The 24,138-nt window shown below is 47.1% G+C and overlaps 1 protein-coding gene across 2 annotated transcripts in view; it reads right to left on the reverse strand.

The window, feature by feature from the left end:
• The window catches only part of MDGA2 (MAM domain containing glycosylphosphatidylinositol anchor 2), a 226,059-nt gene that overhangs the window by 41,712 nt on the left and 160,209 nt on the right, over positions 1-24,138 (reverse strand). For both annotated transcript variants that reach the window (XR_010440695.1, XM_064716005.1), the window contains exons 9-10: positions 13,658-13,927; positions 90-238 (exon numbers count right to left, since the gene is read on the reverse strand). Coding sequence is in view for 1 of the 2 variants with exons in the window: in XM_064716005.1 (XP_064572075.1) it covers positions 90-238; positions 13,658-13,927 (419 nt within the window). In the remaining variant the exon portion in view is untranslated. The remainder of the gene's footprint in view (positions 1-89; positions 239-13,657; positions 13,928-24,138) is intronic.

Consider the following 24,138-nt stretch of genomic DNA (forward strand, 5'->3'; position numbering starts at 1 on the left):
AAATAAAGTAAAATAAAGCAGAGTTCCCTAGCAGCCCAGCAGCTCGCCCAGAGGCCCCAGCCGCAAGCCCCCCGGTGGTGCCGTCTCACCTGGCGGATGCCCAGGCGATAGGCCAGGATCCGATCCACGGCGCTGGGGTTCATCTGCGTCCACTGCAGGCTGTAGGAATAGACCCGCGGCCGGTTCTGCCACAGCGGGTTGTACGTGTCGTAGTAGAACTCCGGCGCGTAGGCTTTTCCTGGGGAAAAGATGGAATTAGGGAAAGCGCTGATGCCTCAGGTTCAGCTTTTCTATGTTTCACATTCTGTGCTGCTTCAGTGTGAGGGTCTGGGCTTCATATGAGGGCATGGTGAGCTCTGTGCACAGAGCAGGGAGACAAAACAATTCCTGCTCCAGCTGGGCACCAAGGACAAATGACCCAAATCTCAGGCCCTAACCTAAAGCTGCCTGCAGCAGCGAGGACCCTGCAAGTCCTTAGAGCTCCAAAGGCCACCTTTCATCTGATACCCAGATCCTGGGGAAATGGCCTCCGTTTGTGCCCACCCGCCCTGATTCTGTGATGCCAAGCGAGAAATTTGCGAACTTTGCTGAATTCCTCAAAACTAAAGCTGCCATCTCTGGGGGGGACTGAGAGGAGCCATAATGAGCCACTTGTCACAGGAGGGGCACTTGAACAACACCGGCACCTTTGGGGCAATAATGAGGCTCCTGAAGAGCTGCATTATCCCAAATCCCTGTGAAAACAACCCCGGGAATGGAGAGGCTGGAAATTCAACAGCACAATGAGGACTCTGCAAGTCCTTAGAGCCACAAACATCAACTTTAATCCAATATCCAGAACCTGGGGAAAGGACTTTTTTTTCCCATGGTAAATGGTCTCTCGTTGTGGCCACTCGCAACGTCCAACTGCGACATTCCATGCGTTAAATTTGCAAACTTTGCTGAATTCTCCAAAACTAAAGCTGCCAGCAGCGAGGACCCTGCAAGTCCTTAGAGGCCCAAAGGCCACCTTTCATCTGATCCCCAGACCCTGGAGAAATGACTTCTTTTTCCCACGTCAAATGGCCTCTGTGTCCACCTGCCCTGACCGACTGTGGATGCCAAGCAAGAAATTTGCAAACTTTGCTGAATTCCTCAAAACTAAAGTTGCCAGCAATGAGGACCCTGCAAGTCCTTAGAGCCCCAAATATCAACTTTAATCCAATACCCAGAACCTGGGGAAAGGACTTTTTTTTTCCCATGGTAAATGGTCTCTCGTTGTGGCCACTCGCAACGTCCGGCTGCGACGTTCCATGCGTTAAATTTGCAAACTTTGCTGAATTCTCCAAAACTAAAGCTGCCAGCAGCGAGGACCCTGCAAGTCCTTACAGCCACAAACACCACTTTTAATTTGATACCCAGACTCTGGGGAAATGACTTCTTTTTCCCATGGAAAATGGCCTCCGTTTGTGGCCACTCGCACATGCAGACTGTGTGGCGCCAAGCTAGAAATTGTCAAACTTTGCTGGATTTCTCCAAAACTAAAGCTGTGAGCAGCTAGGAACCAACAAGTCCTTAGAGCCACAAACACCACTTTTAGTCTGATACCCAGACCCTGGGGAAATGACTTCTTTTTCCCATGGAAAATGGCCTCTGTTTGTGGCCACTTGCCCTGCCCGATAGGGCAGTGCCAAGCTTGAAATTTGTTGGAATGTTGGGGGACACAAGACAGATGATGGACTTTGGACCTGGTTGACATAAGAGATTTGATAACAGGATGATTGGCAAAAGCAAAGGGAACTTTGAAAATTAGACCTGGATTGCGAACAGGAAAAAGAAAATCCCATTGAACTCTGCAAGCCAGAGATGTTGTTACATGCAGAAGTTTGTGTTTGTGATTTTAACCTAATCATTGCAGTACACATTACTAGTCTCCCTGAAATAGAATATAAGCATTTGTATCCCACAATAAAATTGGATTCTGATCACCGAGTCAGTCTCCCCGTCCCTCTCCATCACCGACAGAAATTTGCGAACTTTACTGGATTTCTCCAGAACTAAAGCTGCCACCAACAGGGACCCTGCAAGTCCTTAGAGCCCCAAGAGCACAAACATATCAAAACAGGACGACCCCACTGGTGTAGGAATGTGTTCCCTGTTGACGGAGTGACAAAACTATCCTGTGTCCCCTCAAAAAGGAAAGAAGCCCACAAGTTTCTCTCCTCCATTAGGTGAAAAAGACACATCACAGGCCTAGGCTCTTCACCTCAAACTTAGGGATAGCTAATTGGACTGAAGCACAAAAGTCCTGCCTGGACAATTAACTAGAAAAAGGAGTGAGCAAAGAAACCAATCGCTTTAGTGAGGTGTTTTACTAAGAGCAAGAATGTTTGGCACTTAGCTCAGTTTTTCTCTGTTTGTTATTTTGCCTTTTATTAAACTTTTCTGTCCCCAACACTGTAACAGAAGCCATCCTGCTGATTTTTATGCCTCCAAGAGTAGCTGAGCTATCTTAGGTGTGTTATGGGCCTCAGAGAGCTTATCAAACCTAGCTCAAGAGGTTGCTGTATCACCATGGCAGGGAGAAAATGATGCATCTGACTCCATCTTATCAGAAGGCTAATTAATTACTTTATTATACTATATTATTCTATACTATATTACATTACATCTAAACCGAATCTGCCAAGCACTCAGCTCTGCTCACACTGCCCAGAATCTCATGTGTGTCACCCTCAGTCCTGACACACACACACACACACATGGCCCTGACAGGCCAAGGAACCAAATCACCATCACTGTGTGTAAACAATCCCCACATTGCATTCTGCTGTGGCACAAACACAGCAAATGATAAGAATTGTGTTTTCTTTCTCTGAAGTTCAGAGAAAGTGAATCTCAGAGATATTCTTGGGCAGAATTGTGCCTTGCTTTTCTCTGTGAAGAGAAATGCGGCGACATAAACAAGGGGGACTGAAGAGAGAAAAACAAGCGGGGTGGGACTGCCTGGGCTAAAGCTGGGATGGGACAATGAACTGCAAGGTGCAAATGGAGCAGAACTGATCCCAGGGACAGAGCCCGTGCCCGGCCGTGCATTTTGGGGCCATTTTGGTTGATCTTGGGTGCAGCCCTGGCTGGGCTCTGGTGCTGCCCAAGGTGGATCCATGGAGGAGATGCTTTGGATAAATCCCTGCTCTAGGGCAGCCTTGATAAGGCATGACTGGAAATCACAGAATGGCCAGGCAGCCAGGGAATAACTCAGCCAGCCAAGAATTCACCCATCCATCAGGAAAAGGAGGGAAAACACACAGAAATTATCAGGAAATAACTTCAGTGGGGCATTTCCAGATCCAAGGGTTCCAGCTGGAGCCACCCCTCATTCCCAGGATCCAAGGGCTGAGATCCAACTGCAGCCATCCCTTCATTCCCAGGACCCAAAGGTTGAGATTCAACTGCAACCACACCTCGTCCCCAAAATCCAGTGGTTGAGATCCAAACCCTCATTCCCAGGATCCAGGGGTCGAGATTCAACTGGATCCAGCCACTCATTCCCAGTATCCAAGGTTTGAGATCCAACTCCTCATTCCCAGGTTCCAAGGCCTTGAGAGCTTTCTATTTCCATTCATACTTCTGCAGGGATTTGGCAGTGGGAATCATTGGGAAAGGGCTGGAAAAACCTGGGAAGACATGGCCTGCCTGTCACATGGAATATGGGAGGGATATGGACTCATTACTCCCTTCCCTTAACTGGGATTTCAGGAGTTAGTGACAAAACAAACACTGAACTTAGGGATTTTCTCCTCAAAACTATCCCTGAAGGTGGAAATAGAGAGGGATGAGAGGCATTTCAAATTCCAAATGGGACAATTTCCATCAGCAGAAAAGCCGTGAGAAGAGGAGGAAAAAATGCCTTAAAAGCCCCCCAAATGCAAAGGAACAAAGGCAAAATCCCGGGAATAAACAGCAACACGGCACCTATTGATCCAGCTTTTCTCTCCAACCACGCTTTTCTTTTCCAAGCATAAAAAGCCCTTTTAGCCAAGATATTTTTCCCAATTGCCTGGGGAAGGAGGACCTGGAATTAGCCCGGAGTGGAGGAGCAAACAACAATATTCCAAGGAGAGGAAGCAAAGCAAAACCACTGCTGGCAAAAAGGAACTGCAGTGGGAATAAAAAGGGAGCAGCGGTGGAGACGATTTGTTTTCCTTGTTCCTGAGAAGTGGGAATAATGGGAAAAGCTCATGCTGGATGCAAATTATCCTCTTCCCACTCCCACTGCTGTTGGATATAATGGGATCTCTGGGGGGGACTGAGAGGAGCCATAATGAGCCACTTGTCACAGGAGGGGCACTTGAACAACACCGGCACCTTTGGGGCAATAATGAGGCTCCTGAAGAGCTGCATTATCCCAAATCCCTGTGAAAACAACCCCGGGAATGGAGAGGCTGGAAATTCAACAGCACAACACTGAGAGCTTCCCTTGTAAACTTCACGAAGCAGGGATGTGCTTTGGAGTGCAGGGAAAGCAGAGGTGGCTTCGGTAAGTGTGGGAGTTATGTGGAACATGGAAATGTCCCTTGTACCCAAATCCCTTGACTCTGGATCTTGGGAGAGTGTAGGAGCGTTGGGGGGTAGGACGGTCGGGATGGAGGGCAGAGATCTCTGCAGCCAGGTCAGGAACTTGTGGTTTATTGCACAGGGCCTGGGTGCAGGGCCCTGCTGGGATTTGGGGTTTATTGCAAAGGGCCTGGGTGCAGGGCCCTGCTGGGATTTGGGGTTCATTGCACAGGGCCTGGGTGCAGGGCCCTGCTGGGATTTGGGGTTCATTGCAAAGGGCCTGGGTGCAGGGCCCTGCTGGGATTTGGGGTTCATTGCACAGGGCCTGGGTGCAGGGCCCTGCTGGGAGCTGCAGCCACAGCTCAGAGCAGGCCTGAGAGAAGAGAGGGGGAGAGAGGATGAGAGAGTAAAAGAGAGGATAAGAGGGTGAAGTTCCCATTCCAATACCATAAATTTCTTCTGTGTTGAATATTCTAATTCTCACTAACCAATCCAGTACAAGATACAAATCCTTCAGCATTTACACACAGCCTATAAGAATCATTACATTACCATACTGTTACATATTAAACCCTACAAACTCCTCTTTGGGCCCCTTCTGCCAAGCTGTAGGGTCTGCTCTGACCCTTGGGCCTGTCTGCAAGCAGAGGGTGTTGTTCCATCAAAAGGGGATCACCTTCAGCAGCCACACCATTGTTTTCCAGTTGTTCAGTAACTGAGGGATCTCAAAGCTTGCTTTCATTTCAATCTCACTTATAGTTTCCATATTCTCCAAATCTTTTGCCAGGCAATCATATTGATAAGGCTTTCCTGTTTCATCTTCCCTAAAAAGAGAGGAGGGACCTGGAGCTCCTCGATATGATCCAGGGGAGGGATGTGAGGATGTTGGCTTGTTGGTTTTCTCTGAGGCTTCCCAGAGCTTTGAATGGAAGCAGGAGTTGGGTTGTGTCACACAGAAAGTTCAGCTCATGTTTGGGAGCCTGGAGGTTGGCACAATGTGGATTTTGGGGTGGGAAGATCATTTTTAGCTGGGATGACAGGAATGGGGGAGGTTTCTGGGGTCTCAGCTCTCAATGGGCTTCCCACCTCAAAGCCCAGGTGGTTCAGAGTTTGTGGAGTTTCATCCCTGGGGATCCTGTGTCCAGCTCTGGGATCAGCAGGACAGGAGGGACCTGGAGCTCCTGGATCTGGTCCAGAGGAGGGATGTGAGGATGAGGAAGGGCTGGAGCATCTCTGTGCCCAGGAAAGGCTGAGGGAGCTGGGGCTGCTCAGCCTGGAGAGGAGCCCCAGCTGAGAGAGGCCTCAGCCCTGGGTGTTCTATTGTGTCCTTGTCTGTCCCCGTGTCCCCCTGGCTGTCTCTGTGTGTCCCTGAGTGTCCCTGGGTACAGGGCCTTGGGCACTGCCAGGGATCCAGAGGCAGCCACAGCTGCTCTGGCAATTCCATCTCATCCTCTCCCCACCCTCCCAGCCAGGAATTCCTTCCCAATAACCAACCTAAATCTCCCCTTTTCCAGCCTAAAGCCATTCCCTGGCTCCTGTCCCTCCATCCCTTGTCCCCAGTCCCTCTGCAGCTCTCCTGGAGCCCCTTCAGGCCCTGCCAGGGGCTCTGAGCTCTCCCTGGAGCCTTCTCCTCTCCAGAGGAACATTTTCAGTCATGAGCATTTATTGTGCAGCATTCAATCCCTCCAGGCAGTGCATCCAAACATCCAAACATTTTCCACCAGCCCTGTACCAGTGTAAGGTCAAAAAGGGGATGAAATCTCTGTGGCACTGAATTAGAGAAAGCAAGCAAAGGGGAAAAGTCACTTCAGTTGCTCCATTCTGAGCTCCCCTGGGATCTAAAAGCTGGAGAAATGTCCTGAACAGAAGTGGAGTCATTCCCCTTGTCCTGGCTGCTCCAGGCCTTTATCCACAGTCCCTCTCTCTGTCCCTGGGTTTGAAATTGTTCAAAGCAAGGAAACAACATCTCCGCCCTGCCAAATTCCCATTTATTTACCAAATGGACTGAAATATCCTAATCCAGAACTTCCAAGATCATTTATTATCATCCCTTGGGATGGAAATCCAGGAGGCAGAGTGATTTCTATCCCAATTCTCCAGATTTTAGCAGATCTTGGTGCTGGAGTTGGATTTCACTCTGATAAAAGGATCCCTCTCTCAGTGCCCATTTCCCACTCTGCCTTCAATCCCAGAGCTGTTTTCCACATTTCAAGAGGATTTCATTGTTGGCTCTGTGGTTTCCTCAGCTTTTCAACTTTCCCTGAAGTGTTCCCATGCCTTTCATCCTCAGATCTCAGACAATAAATCTGGCTCAGGACCAGCTGTTTCTGACACCTGAATTTCTCAGCTGTCAATTTGTAGCCCATAAAATCTGTATTTAACACATTCTGCATCCTTGGATTCCACATTCCTTATTTTTGAAGACTGGGAGATATTTTTTTCTAAAACAAAAGGAAAGAGGTTCACCTGATCCCTTTTAGAGAAAACAATCACCCAGAATTCCTCATCCTGTGGTCCATTGGGATCACTCAGCCATGGATCCCTGGGGAAATTAATCCCTTAAAGGAATTGTTGTGGACTGGGCACTGCAAATTCCAGCTGGGATGAGAAAAGAGCAGCACAGGGACCTCAGCAATGCCCCAAACCCTGTGTCCCTAAATGTCCCAGATCCCAGAAGGTGAGACTGGAGTTGGCTCCCTGTCCTGCAGGAACAAACAATGGGAATTGTGTGGACACAGAGCATTCAAGGAATCATTTCCTTATCTGTTTCTTCCTTATTTTCTCATCAAGTTCTGCCAATTCCTTGGAGTTTTGGGAATTGCAGCAGCTCTGTCCCACGTTTGTGGCACTGCTGGTGACAGGAGCTGGCTGTGAGCTCTGAGCAGAGCAGCTCCCACTCTATCACACTCAGGGAAAGGAAATAAAACCAGAGATTTATAAACGCTTCCCCTCGTGGCAACCTCAGCTCCAGCCCTTTCCATCTTTACAGTGCTGGGAGAGCATAAATCCTGAATAAAACCCTGCATTTAACTCTGTGAAATAGTGGGAGACACTGAATTTATGGAAAATGCTGCCCCTTCCGTGCTCTGCTTTATTCCAGGATCTCTATTTTATGGAAAGGCTGAAGGAAGAAAGAGAAGATGTTTTGTTCTTTATTTGCAATTGGGAAAGGCAACATCTGTCTCCTCCTGGATCTGCTCCTCATCCCAGTCCTGCAGCTGGATCATCCCAGTCACCTCCTGCCTCCCCATGGAAGCTGAAAATCGGGGAATTATTTGGCTTGGAAGGGACCTTAAAAATGTTTCTTCATTTGTGGCCTTCCCTTATTCCTCCAGGAATGAGTTCCAGGGCCTTCCCTGTCCTCCAGGAGTTTTTGGCCATTTTTAGGAGAGGCTCTGTTGGAATCCCCAAGGTTTTTAATTAAAATAAAAAAAATTTTTGCTGCTGCTCCAGTTGGAATTTTAAAGCTCACACAAGTGGCAGCCACAGTTTCTCTGGGAATCCTGTACCAGTGGGAATTTGGAAATGATTCCAAATAATTTCCAATGCTGAGGACCACGGTGCTACCAGGGATGGTGGCAGGGGCACAGAGCAAACACTGAGAAATTCCTGAACGAAGCACCTGGAGAGGTGCCTGATCTTGAAAAGGGAATCTCCCAGGGAATTGGGGAAAATGGGAGGATCACATCCTCCCATTCATCCTTCATAAATGTGGAAAAAACTGAGGATGGTTTCCCCAAGAGAGGGCAAAACTTTCCCAAATCCTCTAAATCCGAGTTCGTGTTGACTTAAATCCATGGGGAGGGTTTGCCAAGGGGTGGGGTGGATATTCCATCCCTGGAATTGTCCAAGGCCAGCTTGGATGGGGTTTGGAGCAACCAGATTTTGTTTAAAATGTCCCTTCCCATGGCCTTTTCCAACCCAAACCATTCCATAATTCCAAGATCTTTCATGGAACAAGTCCATCCTTGGACCTGTTCATCCTTTCCAAGGTCCATCCTTGCCTCATCCAGAAGGAACACGATGGGGACAAACCTAGTCCAGGGTTTGTTGTGCTCCATTTTGCCACTTAAAATATCCAAAAATCAGGGAAAACCTGGAAAAAACAAAGTATTTCCATGTGTTCTTCTCCTGGAAAGGTCCAAAAGATGTTTTTTATTAGAGAATATAAAGAGCTCTTTCCAGAGGTGGATTCTGGGATCAACAGAAGGGATGATCCAGGGTCCATCTCCTCAAATCTCATTTTTCTGGGAGAAGGGAAGGCAGGAGATGTGAGGTACCTGGGTGTCCCATGGATTAGTGGTGGAAGGTTGGACTGGATCATCTCCAAGGTCTTTTCCAACCTGAATTATTCCTGCCATGGATGGGGATATTCCCTTCTGGAGGTGTTGGCAGGGAAGGAATGTTTGGATTGTCGGGTTTGAGCATCACCAGCCCCAAAGAGTTTCCAAGAGCTTCAAGGAAAGGGAAAGCTCTGATCACGAGCTAACAATTAAACCCTCCCCAATTAGCCCTTGATTGGCTTGATGTTGCACTTGGCTGGAAGCGCTGACGGGGTGATGTAAGACAGAGTAAATAATTAAAGATGAGCTCGTTAATTAACGCAATATCCCACGGCAAAAATATTCCACAGGCCAGAACAACACAGAATTAATATTCCAAAGTGTCTTCCCTCGCTGGTGGGATCAGGAGTTGGTTGATAAAAGGAATTAAGTCCATGGAATGACATTAGAGCTTTGTTTAGTCCTACCCGGGGTGGTGATGAATAATTGAAATTTTGAATTTTAATATTAAATCTGCAGCCCTGCCAAGCCAGCCCCATCCACTATGGACAGAGATTCCTGGTGGAAATTCAGGAAGGAATCCCCCACGGATGTGTATCCAGCCCTGATTAAAGAATTTCATGGAGAGGGAACAGAATATTGTCTAAAAAAATCAAAAAATCCCTCTTTGGACACAACTCTGGGGACAAATTCAGCCCCAGCAGAGAAAATTCCAGCTCAAGGGGGTCAAACTTCCCAAACTGAGGAGAAATTTTAAACCAGGAGTTGTCAGGTAAAATCAGTTCTAGGTAACCCCAATCCTAAACGGCTCCCCAGGGGTGCAGATAATCATGGAAAAATCATTGGAAAAGACCTTTAGGACCATCAGGTGTGGCTGTCAATCCTCCCCCTACAGTCACCACCATCCCATGGCCTCCAGAGCCTCATCCATGGGTTTGGGACAATTCCAGGGATTGGGATTCCTGGAGGAATTTCCCCTGATATCCAACTTAACCTTCCCTGGAGCAGCCTGAGGCTGCTCCCTCTTGTTCTGACCCTTGTTAGTGATGCAGAAAAATAACAATGAGGAAGATGAAATGGAACGAGAAGAAGGAAGAGGAGGAGGAGGAAAAGCAGGAGGAGGAAGAGGAAAAAGAGGAAGATGAGGAAGAAGATAGAAGGGGGGAGGAGGAGGAGAAGAAAAAGAAGAGGAAGAAGAGGAGGAGAAAAAGAAGAGGAACAAGGGGAAGGAGAGGAAGAAGAAGAACAAGAAGAAGAACAACAACAAGAAGAGGAAGAAGGAGAAGAAGGAGAAGGAGGAGGAGAAGGAGAAGGAGAAGGAGGAGGAGAAGGAGGAGGAGGAGGAGGAGGAGGAGAAGGAGAAGAAGAAGAAGAAGAAGAAGAAGAAGAGGAAGAAGAAGAAGAAGAAGAAGAAGGAGGAGAAGGAGAAGGAGAAGGAGAAGGAGAAGGAGAAGGAGAAGGAGAAGGAGAAGGAGAAGGAGAAGGAGAAGGAGAAGGAGAAGGAGAAGGAGAAGGAGAAGGAGAAGGAGAAGGAGAAGGAGAAGGAGGAGGAGGAGGAGGAGGAGGAGGAGAGGAGAAGGAGAAAGAAGAAGAAGAAGAAGAAGAAGAAGAAGAAGAAGAAGAAGAAGAAGAAGAAGAAGAAGAAGAAGAAGAAGAAGAAGAAGAAGAAGAAGAAGAAGAATTCTTCATCCCTCCTTTGCAAACTGGGAACCTGCAAAACACAGAGACCAGCCCGCCCCTGCCTTGAGAAGCCACCCCACAGTGACAAAGCTGCTCCTGGGGTGTCCCCAGCTGGTCAGGCCAGGCCAGGCCGTGACCCAGCAGGGCTCAGGTGTGTCCTGGAGGAACCTCTGCCACCTCAGCAGCTGCTCCAGGGAGGGAGAAGCTCCCTGTGCTCATCCCCCTCCTTCTCCAGCACCAAATCCTCCCTCAGGGAGGCTCCTCAGCCTCTGCCATTCACGGATCTGTTTGATTTATTTGCTCCCAGCCCTGGCAGGGATTTCCGAAGCCACAGCCTGGAATGGACTTCTTGTTGCTCTCTGGATATGATCTGGCCCTGAATAAAATCTCGAGGTGGTGAAGCTGTGAGGAGCATGAACTCAGCTCTGCTTCCCCACAAACACAATTTGCCTTGTCACTTCTTATTTATTTTGAAGAGACTGGCAGGTTACATCTGCCTCGTGTTGGCCCAGATGCTATAAATTAACCCCTTTTCCATGTGTGATTTATTTGGCTTTCATCTCCTCCAATCTGGCTCAAAATATACAGGGAAGGAAAAAAAAAAAGGAGATTCTGCAGGCTCGGGGGTCAGAATAAATCTTTAAAGCCAGGCTGCATGAAATGCTGTACTGAAAAGCTTTCTCTGAGCATACCAATGGTTTTCTGCAGCCCCAGTCCAGCACATTTCTATTTTCCTGCATGAAAAACCAGAAATAAACCAGCTAAAAATGGGTTACAACAACCCATTATTCCCCCCAAAACAAAAGCTCCACACAACTGCCACATTCCTGCCTTGCAGTTATTTATTTGGCTTTTTTTTTCCAATCATGCCTAAGAAGGGCCCAATTTCTTGTCTCTATTCACATTCCCAGTGAAATCCAAGCCTCCTTTTTAACCATTTCATCATTTTTTTTCAGCGTTTTCAGTTCCCTGGGGCTTTGACTCCATCTGTGCTGCTGAGATTCAGGAGCACAGCAGAGCCAAAAGAATTTATTTGCTAAATATACTCAGCTTTAACTTTAAAAGGCTAAGAAAAGTCAAAGTGTTACTTCCAGCATCCTTAATCCACCATAAATTACCAGGATGGGATGAACCCTAAATGAGCACAGGCAGAGGTGGGAAATGGAAAACATCATAAAATCATTTTAGGACTCATTTTCAGTTTTGTGGTTTGCTAAAATCACTCCAGTTGCCCCCAATCCTGGCAAAATGATTGCCTTGGAATGGATTTCCACAGTCTGGGATCCAAATCCTGATGAATAGATTGAACCAAATTTACTCATTTGAGGCCAAACAGTTTTTCTGGTTTCCTTCAGAGCTGCCTTTGGGATTAAAATCCCAAGATTTGGAGAAGTTGGTGGCTGTGAAAACCCCTCCAGCAGGCTCTGAATGGTGTCAGCCAAAGGCTGGGTCCCATTTGGAAGGAGAGGAGCCATCCAGAACTGTGGGATTTGCTGTGCTCCCACCACATTTGTGCTGTGAGAAATTCCTGCCAAGGGGATGTCATCCCCATCACGTCCATTTATCTCCTGGCTACTCCCAAACCAGAGATTCCTGTCACCCTGATTTTTTTGGACTTTCTAAGCCTTCTGATGTTTACATTCCTGTAATGAACTTTCTCACACAATTTATGTAAATAATTTATTGTTTTGCATTCTTTATAGAAGAAGAAAAATTTGATGGACTGTTGGTTTGTCCAGTGTCATTGGAGAGGTGGCACTGTCACCCTCCAATCCACTGTCACTTTTAGAAATCTATAAATGTTGGAGTCAGAAAAGAAACTTCCCTTTTTTACCTTGAAAACAGCAGGGTGTGGGCTCATGTTATTTTGTGTTCTATAGTGACAGATTCCAGATTCCTATAGGGACAGATTCCAAACTCAAAATTCCTATAAGTGACAGATTCCAAATTCCTGTGGTGACAGATTCCAAACTCAAAATCTAGAATCTTCTTTTTGTTGCTTGAGCTCTACCAAGCCTCACCCAGCAAAACCCAAACACTCCATGAACACGGTTTTGAAGAGAACCTTCAGATTCCAAACTCAAAACTCCCATAGTGACAGATTTGAGATTCTTATAGGGACAGATTTCAAACTCAAAACTCCCATAGTGACAGATTCCAGATTCCTATAGGGACAGATTCCAAACTCAAAATTCCTGTAAGTGACAGATTCCAAACTCAAAACTCCCGTAGTGACAGATTCCAGATTCCTACAGGGACAGGTTCCAGAGTCCTATAGGGACAGATTCCAGAGTCCATTAGGGACAGATTCCAAACTCAGAATTCCTACAGTGATAGATTCCAGATTCCTATACAGTGACAGATTTGATACTCAAAATCTAGAATCTTCCTTTTGTTGCTTGAGCTCTACCAAGCCTCACCCAGCAAAACCCAAACACTCCATGAACACGGTTTTGAAGAGAACCTTCAGATTCCAAACTCAAAACTCCCATAGTGACAGATTCCAGATTCCTATAGGGACAGGTTCCAGAGTCCTATAGGGACAGATTCCAAACTCAAAATTGCTATAAGTGACAGATTCCAAACTCAAAACTCCCGTAGTGATGGATTCCAGATTCCTATAGGGACAGGTTCCAGAGTCCATTAGGGACAGATTCCAAACTCAGAATTCCTACAGTGATAGATTCCAGATTCCTATACAGTGACAGATTTGATACTCAAAATCTAGAATCTTCCTTTTGTTGCTTGAGCTCTACCAAGCCTCACCCAACAAAACCCAAACACTCCATGAACACGGTTTTGAAGAGAACCTTCAGATTCCAAACTCAAAACTCCCACAGTGACAGATTTGAGATTCTTATAGGGACAGATTTCAAACTAAAAATTCATGTAAGTGATAGATTCCAGATTCCTATACAGTGACAGATTTGATACTCAAAATCTTGGAATCTTCCTTTTGTTGCTTGAGCTCTACCAAGCCTCACCCAACAAAACCCAAACAACCCAAACAATTCAAACACTCCACAAACACAGTTCTGAAGGGAACCCTCAGAGAACCCCCTGGGAAAACCCAAACAAACTCCCTAAAACCCCTTCAAAAACCATTAAAAAAAAACCAAACTAAGGAGCGGTTTCATTCCCAGCTCCACTCCTCCTACCTGTGACGAGGAAGCTGCAGCGGCCGGCGCCCGCCTCGTTGATGATGTTGCAGTTGTAGAGGCCGTAGGAGTCGCGGGAGAGGCTGCTGACGGTGAACTCGGTGGAGTCCTGCAGGTCGAAGTGCCCCGAGCGCAGCAGGCGCCCGCCCAGGCGCCACTCGTAGCTCAGCACCCGCGTGGGGTACGCGCGCAGCACGCGGCAGCTCATGGTGACGGCGCGGCCCTGGCCCTGCCGCAGCTCCAGGAACGCCGGCTCCACCGCCGGGGGGTCTGCGGAGACACACACCGGGTTAGAGGGGGGAGCCAGGCCTAGCGACAGGATTAACTGGGGTTTGTGTTTAGGAGCTGTCCTAGAGACGGGATTGATCCAGGATCTTGTGTGGGACATCTCCTAGGGACAGGATTAACCAAGATTCTTGAGTGGGGCCTGTCCTAGAGACAGGATTGATCCAGGTTCTTGTGTGGGACATCTCCTAGCGACAGGATTAACTGAGGTTTGTGTTTAGGAGCTGTCCTAGAGACGGGATTGATCCAGGATCTTGTGTGGGACATCTCCTAGGGACAGGATTAACCAAGATTCTTGAGTGGGGCCCGTCCTAGAGACAGGATTGATCCAGGTTCTTGTGTGGGACATCTCCTAGGGACAGGATTAACCAAGATTCTTGAGTGGGGCCTGTCCTAGAGACGGGATTGATCCAAGTTCTTGTGTGGGACATCTCCTAGAGACAGGATTAACCAAGATTCTTGAGTGGGGCCCATCCTAGAGACAGGATTGATCCAGGATCTTGTTCAGGATGTCTCTTAGAGATAGGATTAACCAAGGTTCTTGTGTGGGACCTGTCCTAGAGACAGGATTGATCCAGGTTCTTGTGTGGGACATCTCGAATGAGACAGAGTATCCATCCTGAACTAGGTGAAGTGTCTAGGAGAAGTGAAGGGTCTGTGGAGCTAAAGCTGAAGGAGAGGCCGCATTCCAGAGACAGCAAGGAGACAGAGAAAGAAAAACAGAAAACCGCGAGGTCAATCTGCCCCCGACCTAGGAATTCCTTCGATAAAGAAGAATTAGTGCTAAGTGTCATGCAAGATGAATATGTATGAACTTATTGTGAAACTGTATGCATATGCATTTGGAAGGGAGATAAAAGGAGGTCTGAAATCTTCAGGGGTACGCATGCCCTTTTGGGGAGTCTTGCGTCCAGCGCGCGTCGTAATAAAGCATACCGGGCTTTACAACTTTTACAAGTTGTGAGGTTTCTTCTTTTCTCCGCAAAACACTAGGGACAGGATTAACCAAGATTCTGAGTGGGGCCTGTCCTAGAGACGGGATTGATCCAAGTTCTTGTGTGGGACATCTCCTAGGGACAGGATTAACCAAGATTCTTGAGTGGGGCCCGTCCTAGAGACGGGATTGATCCAGGTTCTTGTGTGGGACATCTCCTAGGGACAGGATTAACCAAGATTCTTGAGTGGGGCCTGTCCTAGAGACAGGATTGATCCAGGATCTTGTTCAGGATGTCTCTTAGAGATAGGATTAACCAAGATTCTTGTGTGGGACCTCTCCTAGAGACAGGACAACCAAGGTTCTCGTCTAGGATCTGCCCTATAGACAGGATTGATCCAGGTTCTTGCTTAGGATCTCTCCTAGGTCTGTGGAGACCAGGGCAGCAGGGTGTTAGAGGGTTGAAGCCAGACCTAGGGACAGGATTAACTGAGGTTTGTGTGTGGGGCCTGCCCTAGAGACAGGATTGATCCAGGTTCTTGTTTAGGATCTCTCCTTGGGACTGGATTAACTGTGGGACCTGTCCTAGAGACAGGATTGATCCAGGTTCTTGTTCAGGACCTCTCCTAGGTCTGCGGAGACACAGCCGGGGCAGCAGAGGGCTAGAGAGGGGAAGGCAAGCCTGGGGACAGGATTAACTGAGGTTCGTGTGTGTGGGATGTGTCCTAGAGACAGGATTAACGCAGGTTAGGAACCATCCTAGGCATCTAAACTAACCCAGGTTCTTGTTTGAGACCCATCATAGGAGACAGGACTGTTGCAGTGTGTTTTAAACTTCCGGGTCCCTTACCCAGGTGTGCCAAAACCCTTCTTCCCCCGCCTCGCCCCCTGCTGGCCTGTCAATCAGGCTTAACATTCCAGCAAAGGCGTCGTGTGGTTGGTCAAATTCAAAGGATGCCCCTCAGGCCCAGAGGTCATTGGCCTGTCTAGGTGTTCCTCGTCCCTTGAGACCCCGCCCCTCCCACCTGGTTGGTGGCTCACCTGTCCCCTCCCCCTGAGCTTAAAAGGTGAAGCAGGCCATGTGCTCTCCATTCCGTTGGAGGTCTTCCCAAGATTCAGACCTGTGTCACCATGGAATAAACCACTGCATATAACCCTCCAGCAGAATCCTCTCCTTTTTTCTCTTCACCTTCGCCTGAAGCCTCTTCCTAAGGTAAACGGAGTACCTAACAAGCCTGGACTTGTTTGGTGCCCAGCTGAAACCACCGGCAAGCTAAAGGTGTCTCTGGGGTGATACAGCACAGCTGTGCCTTGGCTCAGCAGCGAGGGTCAGACTGGCCCAGGCACAATCTAACTGGTAATATTGGGATTCATATTCCAATACAGGACTAACCCAGGTTCTTCTTTAGGGGCCATCCTAGGACTCAAGACTAACTCAGGCTCTAATTTAGGACCAGTGCTAGGAGACAGGACTATCCTGGTCCATTCCTGTTGCAGGGGGCAGGGTGGGTTCTTTGCAAGTCCTGAAAACGAATCCTGTTAAAGGTTCTGGTTTAGGACCCATCCCAGGAGAGTCAACCAACCCAGGCTGGTGTTTAGGGCCTGGCTTAGGAGACAAGACTAAGCCAGGTTCTTGTTAGGAGATCCCTTGGAATGACGCTGAATAAAACCAATAATCTCGTCTTAACTGGGACAGTGCTTGGAGAAACCTATGGAAGGTGTCCCAGCCCATGGCAGGGCTGGAATGAGGTGGCCTGGGAGGTCTCTTCCATCCCAAACCAGCCTGGAATTCTGGAACTTTCTCTGGATAAAGTGCACCAGGCAGCAACACCCTGGGCACAGAGCTAGGCTGGTGACTCTGTACTCACAATAATAAATCTTGGGAATAATAAATATGGAATATTTAAAAAAAAAAAATCTGGGGAATAATAAATCTGTGCTCAATGGTGAGTTCACATGTGGGCACATTCCTGAGGCTGCCAAAGCTCTGGGAATGTTTGGACACCAGGGATGCACAGGCTGGGATTTTTGGGGTGTCTGTGCAGGGCTGGAAGCTGGGCTCCTTCCAGCTTGGGATATTCCATGATTCCATGAACTCCCCACCCCAGGAGCTGCTGTCTGGGTTCACCAAAAATCATCACCTCTGGATCTCTTTTCTCCATTCTGGTGGAGGTTTTGCTGTCCCAGTTCCCCACACCCAGAACAGCCTGTTCTGCCCTAACTCCAATAAAAGTGGTTTTAAATAATTCACATTCACAGCTTCAAACTCCACCAGAATTTTGATTCTAGCAAAACACCAAATAAATAAAATATAACCAACGTCCAGTGTGTGTGCACAGACCCAACTTCCCGCTGCCATTTGCCTTTGGAAAACTTCACCACGGCTGGAAAATAAGGATAATCTGGCCCAGCAATGGTTTGTGCTCAGCTCTCCAGAGCCAGGAACACGCATGGAAAATGTGTTCCCAAAGGGATGAAAAACAGGGAATTCTGGCTCTCTAAAGAACTCAGCTCATTTTTTAACCTCTGAGAAGGAAGAATTCCTGAAATTCTCCCATTCCATGGTGGCACAGGGAGGTTTTGTATCCTTAGAAGGTGTTTTACATAAAACATTAAAATGCTCCTGCTTCCCCAAGTTTCCCAAGGCAGCAGCTTTGCAAGGAAGTGTTGGCTTAAAGACAGGAATTTTCCTTGGGAAAGAAAATATTCCAGATCCCTGCTGCCTTCTTAGGGAGAGGTGGGAGTTGCCTCTCCCAAATCTCAAATCTCCTGTTTTCCTCTGACCATCCTGTCTTAAATGATTTCTGCTTCCCAAAAAATTCCCAGATCCTCCTATATAATGGATATCAAAGGAATTATTAATCAGATTTACTAATATTGACTATTTTCCGGGCTTTTTTCCTTAAGTTTTCCAAGGGGAAAGTTCTCCATGGAAAAGCTGGAAAATATTGGAAAAGGGCAGTGGAGTCCCCATCCTGGCAGGGATTTAAAGCCCTGTGGAGGTGGCACTTGGGGACACGATCAGTGGTGGCCTTGGAAGTTCTGGGAATGGTTGGATTTGATCTCAGAGGGCTTTTCCAGTCTAAAGCATTCCAAGATTCCATGAACTCTCCATATTTTTATGGATCGTGATCACAACAAGGCACCCGCTGCTGTTCCTGGTATAATTTTTATAACAAAGCCAATTTTATCTGAAATAAACATTTGATTTTTAATTGGAAATTCTCTATTTTTTCCCCCATTCCAGCCAGGATAATTCCATATCCATCACCTCTCCAGCCCTTCCAGCCCCACCAAAATACACCATAAAATCCTGGGAAAATTCTCCCTAAACTTTGAGAAAAGCACAGAAGAATCTCTAAAATAACAACAAAAAGATGCTCAAGTAGCATCAGCTGAAGGGTCTCCTGATCCTGAATCCCTGAGGATGAGCACAGGAATTTTGGGACTGGAGTATCACAGAATCTCTGTGTTTGAAGTGTTAAAAAACCTTTATTGGATGATTTTTCCATCATTTTCTGCCCTTGCTCGTAAATCCTTGGAATGTTTGAACATCCAAAACTCATCTCTGGTTTGGAATAATGTTCCCTCCTTTGTTTTCCTTGCTGCTTTCACGGAATGCTCCGAATCTAGGGAAAGATTTCAGGGAATGATTTTAACTGTCCTGATCCTAAATCCCTGAGGATGAACACAGGAATTTTGGGAGAGGAGTATTCCTGAAGCTTCATGTTTGAGATGTTAAAAACTCTTTAATGGATGATTTTTCCATCATTTTCTTCTCTCGCTCATAAATCCTTGGAATGTTTGAACATCCAAAACTCATCTCTGGTTTGGAATAAAATTCCCTCCTTTGTTTTCCTTGCTGCTTCCACGGAATGCTCCAAACCCAGGGAATGATTTGGACCCTCCTGATCCAACGTACTGATCCTGAATCCCCGAGGATGAGCACAGAAATTCCGGAACAGGAGTATCACGAAAGTTCCATGTTTGAGGTGTTAACAAGCCTTTAATGGATAATTTTTCCATCATTTTCTGCCCTTGCTCATAAATCCTTGGAATGTTTGAACATCCAAAACTCATCTCTGGTTTGGAATAATGTTCCCTCCTTTGTTTTCCTTGCTGCTTCCATTGAATGCTTCGAATCCAGGGAATGATTTCAGGGAATGATTTTAACTGTCCTGATCCAATGTCCTGATCCTAAATCCCTGAGGATGAACACAGGAATTTTGGGACAGGAGTATTCCTGAAGCTTCATGTTTGAGATGTTAAAAACTCTTTAATGGATGATTTTTCCATCATTTTCTTCTCTCGCTCATAAATCCTTGGAATGTTTGAACATCCAAAACTCATCTCTGGTTTGGAATAAAATTCCCTCCTTTGTTTTCCTTGCTGCTTCCATGGAACGCTCCAAACCCAGGGAATGATTTCCCCTCCCGTGGCTCCTGAGTTCAACGATTTTAACGGGAATTTGTATTCAGGCCCTTCTCTCTTCTCCCCCTGCTTTATTTACTTATCAAGCTACTTTAGCCTTATAAACAGCTTTTAAATGAAACTTTCCCCTGCCTTTAAGGTCAAAAAAGTCTTTAAACCCCACAATTCCCATTTATCCAGGGGCTGATGATCCCCAGTGACAGGAAGAGAAAATTAACTCGGGCAGCTCATTCCTGAATCCCACTTTTGCAGGTAATAACTTTAATGGGAAAGGGAAGGGCTGATAAAAGCCCCTACCAGAGTTAACACCTCATTTTCCCATCATTTTTTTCCCATTGTTTTTATAGGATTGTGACTTCCCAGATGCGCAGGAGAAAAATTGGTGTTGTTTGTGACTCCTCTGCGTTGAACTCATTTGCATCAGCTCTTCCCCAAGGCTTTGGCAATTTGATTTAATTTACTTTTTCCCTCCTTATTCCTTTCATAATTCCACTATTAGTTTTGGAAAAATCTCCAGCAAAGCTGCCAAGGGAGCACGGTTCATTCTCTCCCACAATTATCTTTGGGAAGCAAACGGTGCTGGAGTTAAATCAGGCTCTCTATTAATGTTTAATGAAGTTTTTTAGCCTAAGTACATTCATGTTTTAAGGATTAGGAAACAGAAAAAGGAAAGTTCTGGAGCTATCCTGAGAAATGACAGCGAGATGCTTGTTTGGTTTGAATCACACAGCTGCTCCTCGCGGTGAGGGTCAAATCCTGGTTTTTATAGCGGGATTTGTTAAGGAGAAAATTCATGGAATTTATTTTCACCCTGCTGCCCCGAGCAGAGGCTTCACCCGCTGGTTTGGCCTCTCCAATTTGCATTTTAAGCTAAACAAATAATGAGTTTTTCTCTCTCAGCTCCAGCAAAGGGGAATAATAAATAAATAACAATAAAAATGGTGCCCCTGCTCGCTTTCCATGGGGTTTGTGGCCACTGCTGGATTCACACAACAGGAATCCATCTATTCCAAGAATCTCCACTGCAGCCACATTTCCAGGTTTTTTAGCTCCTGAGGTGCATCTGGAGGTGCCTGAATGGAGACATTCAGGAGAAGCCCAGACAAGATGGGATTTAGGAGCTTTGGAAGCTCCAGTGCACAGGGATTGTGATCCCTGTGAAATGACAACAACAATTTTCCAGCCAAAGCTTGGAATACGGGCATCACACCTTTGAAAATGGATTTATTCCAGTGAAATGAAACCACCACGGCCAGAGATAGAAAAAAAGCCATTTGCACATTTAGGAGTAAATTGAAACAAGTGTGCAAATCCATCCTGGAATTGTGCATTCCAAACCCTGCCTTGCACAGATATATCCATGGTACAGTGAGGAAAATGTGTGTTTTATTAAATCCAGGAATGCTGTGGGATGGAAAGGACCTCAAATCCCACCCAGTGCCACCCCTGCCATGGCAGGGACACCTCCCACTGTCCCAGGGTGCCCCAGTGTCCAGCCTGGCCTTGGGCACTGCCAGGATTCCAACCCAGCCAGGAATTCCCAATTCCCAATCTCCCATCCATCCCTGCCCTCTGGCACTGGGAGCCATTCCCTGGCTCCTGTCCCTCCATCTCTTGTCAGAACTCCAAATATTCTCATCATGGACTCCTAATTTTTTCATCTTATCCCTGGCAAGGTCCTAATTTTAAGTTAGAGGGATTTTGATGGTAACTTTCAGTGTAAAATTATTATTAATTTCATTTTCTTCTGCATTCTGTGTCCGTGCCTGCTCTGCAGAAGGATTTACAATGGAAAATCCCAGTCCCCACTCTCAGGAATTTGCTAACTTGGATTTTGTGCTTCAAGTTCTCCCCCGTGTCTGCGGAATTTGCTGGGATTTTCCAGGCTGGTGCCTCTGTCCTGGTTTGGCTCCTTGACAGGGCATTAAATTCTCTGGAAATCCAGATCCAGCCTCACCCAGCAGCCCCCAGGTTCCTGAGCTTCAGTATTTGTGCTGGAGCACGTGCAACGTTTGCAAGTGATAAATATTCAGGTGAGTAAAAGAAATGGCTAAAATGAAAACTTTGGGGCAAAGCTGCACCATTCATGTCCCTCCATATCTGCAAATCTTGATTTGGTTGATTTGTCCAGCTGGGGCCAGAAGGGTGAATAATGAGGAGCTTCCTTAAAAAACCATGAAATGGGAATAATCCATGGGTTTTTAAAAGTGTCTGCTCTTCTGAGCATCCTTTATGGGCTCTGCTGCTGCTGTTCCTTGGATTTTATGGAATTTAAATTGTCCTGGCTAGAATATAAATCCATGAACAGCAGTGAACAACATTTTAATCCTACAGAGCTCACAAGGGGAGCCGTGGCTGAGCTCTGGGTTAAGGGTCCTGCTCTATGGGCAGGTCCTGCATCCCAAATTTGTCTCTTACACACCCAGGATTAAGGAATGTCTCTGGAGGTGTAGGGACCCAATGGTGACCTGGGAATAAAACCCTCTGCACTCATTCTAAAGCATTTTCCAGCTAAAAAATCACAGAGGCAAGTTAGGAATGATGGAGGTGCTCATCTGGAGAAGAAAAGAACCCAGGGAAATCTTTCCAGGCCTGAAGGGGCTCCAGGAGAGCTGGAGAGGGACTGGGGACAAGGGATGGAGGGACAGGAGCCAGGGAATGGCTCCCAGTGCCAGAGGGCAGGGATGGGTGGGAGATTGGGAATTGGGAATTCCTGGCTGGGCTGGAATTGCCAGAGCAGCTGTGGCTGCCCCTGGATCCCTGGCAGTGCCCAAGGCCAGGCTGGGCACTGGGGCACCCTGGGACAGTGGGAGGTGTCCCTGCCATGGCAGGGGTGGCACTGGGTGGGCTTTGGGATCCTTTCCAACCCAATCAATTCTTGGATTCCATTTGGGATTTGAACCAACTCTCCTCCCTTAGGGATCCAGCCAGGGGTGCAACACCCTGGCTCATTCCTGGAGTGACTCACACCAGTTTCTTTGGAATACTTAGAAGGAAAATATTTTTTTTTTAACTCATTCCTACAGCAAACATTCCATTATTTGTGGGGCTGAACTTCACTGGACATGAACAGGGCAGGGCAGAGGATGGAGACTGGGTTGGGATGGAATGGATATCAGGGATCATCCCATCATCCCCCTGCCATGGCAGGGACACCTCCCACTGTCCCAGGGTGCCCCAGTGTCCAGCCTGGCCTTGGGCACTGCCAGGGATCCAGGGGCAGCCACAGCTGCTCTGGGAATCCACTCCAGTCCCTCCCCACTCTCCCAAGATCCTCCAAGGACACTCAAATACCCAGGAAGGGAGGACAAATCAAGGAAGTTTAGAAAAGCACACAGGAAATTCGAGATAAGGCTCCTATCAGCACAGGGGAAGTGCTGGGTTCTTCTCCGGGTTCCCTTCAGGCTGTCCCTGGCAGGTGACGCTGAGCCAGGTGGTGACACCTGCTCTGACCTGCACACAACCCTGCTAATAATTAATGGGGCATTTTAAACGCTCTCCCACTCCTGAAACCTCTTCCAGAGTTCCCTGCTCCTTTTTTTTTTACTTTTCCACAGTAAAACAAGGGAGCTGCAGCCCCTGGAGAAGCCTCATTATTCCAGAGAGAATCCCAGAGTAGTTTAGGCTGGAAAAACCCTCAGAGATCATCGACCTCAACCATTCCCAGCCACCACTGCCCCATGTCCCCAGGTGCCACCTCCACATGGATTTAAATCCCTCCAGGGATGGGGATTCCACCATTTCCCAAGGCTGGACAGCTTTTCCATGGAGGAATTCTCCCCAGGATCCAACCTGAACTTCTCCCGGTGCAACCTGAGGCTGTTCCCACTCATCCTGTCCCCGGTTTCCTGGCATAAGAGCCCCATCCCACCTGGCTGCACCCTCCTGGAGATGCCACCAGTGCCATCCAGCTCCAGCAGAGCTCGGCCAGCCCAGGTGAGCTTTGGATTCACAGAGAGTGCTCAAAATCTCGCAGAGATGGTGGATGAAGGTATAGACGTGGAGGAAGGTTTGGAATTAGGTCCTTGGAACGCACAAGACTTTTTCGAACAATGATTTGTAATTATTATCAGGTGTCATTAATGCCCTTTGAACTGGCTGGACTTTCACAGCATTAAATTGTTGTGTTGTAATATAGCAATGCTTAGTGCCAGCAAGAAAACGCTTTAAGCATGCAATATGCAGAAATATTATAGTAAGGCTACAAAACGCAAGTAATAAATGACATGATTATCAAAGTTTCTTTTTGGGTGAACAGAAAGGGGGAATTGTGGGAATCCACAAAATTAGAGGGTTTAGGAAAGCTGCAAGAGACAGTAGAACTGTGATTGGAGCTAAGCAGCAGCCATGAGATTGGTCAGCAGAAAAATGATTTAAACTGTAGAAAAGCAAGGACAAATAGAACAGTGGTCTGTGCATTAATGCTTGTCTAGAACAACTCCCTAAGCTACAGAAAGTTTATCCAGCAAGATATTAGGAAGTTTAAACCTTAATAATGGAGCTGTGTGCATTGTGTTTGAGGGCTCACAAGCAGGGATTGTGTTTGAAATAAGCAATCCCTGTTTAACCAAAGGTACCTGTGCTTACAGTGGTTGGATGGAACTACTGTCAATGTGCTTCTGCTGTGTGTGATTGGTCACAAAACTCATAAAGTGAGTTGTGACATTGAGTTCTGTGTCTGCTGCCTGGGATGTGAGCTGGTGGCATCTTCCCATTGCCATAGCCATGGAATGAGAGTGATGCTGGAAAATCAAACAGCTCAAGGCACGTCCCAGCAGCCCTGTCCTGTTGGGGATTTGTACAGAGCCCAGCTGGTGACAACCTTCATGCC

The sequence above is a fragment of the Zonotrichia leucophrys genome, chromosome 5 (genome assembly GCF_028769735.1).
Source record: "Zonotrichia leucophrys gambelii isolate GWCS_2022_RI chromosome 5, RI_Zleu_2.0, whole genome shotgun sequence".
Classification (NCBI taxonomy): Eukaryota; Metazoa; Chordata; class Aves; order Passeriformes; family Passerellidae; genus Zonotrichia; species Zonotrichia leucophrys.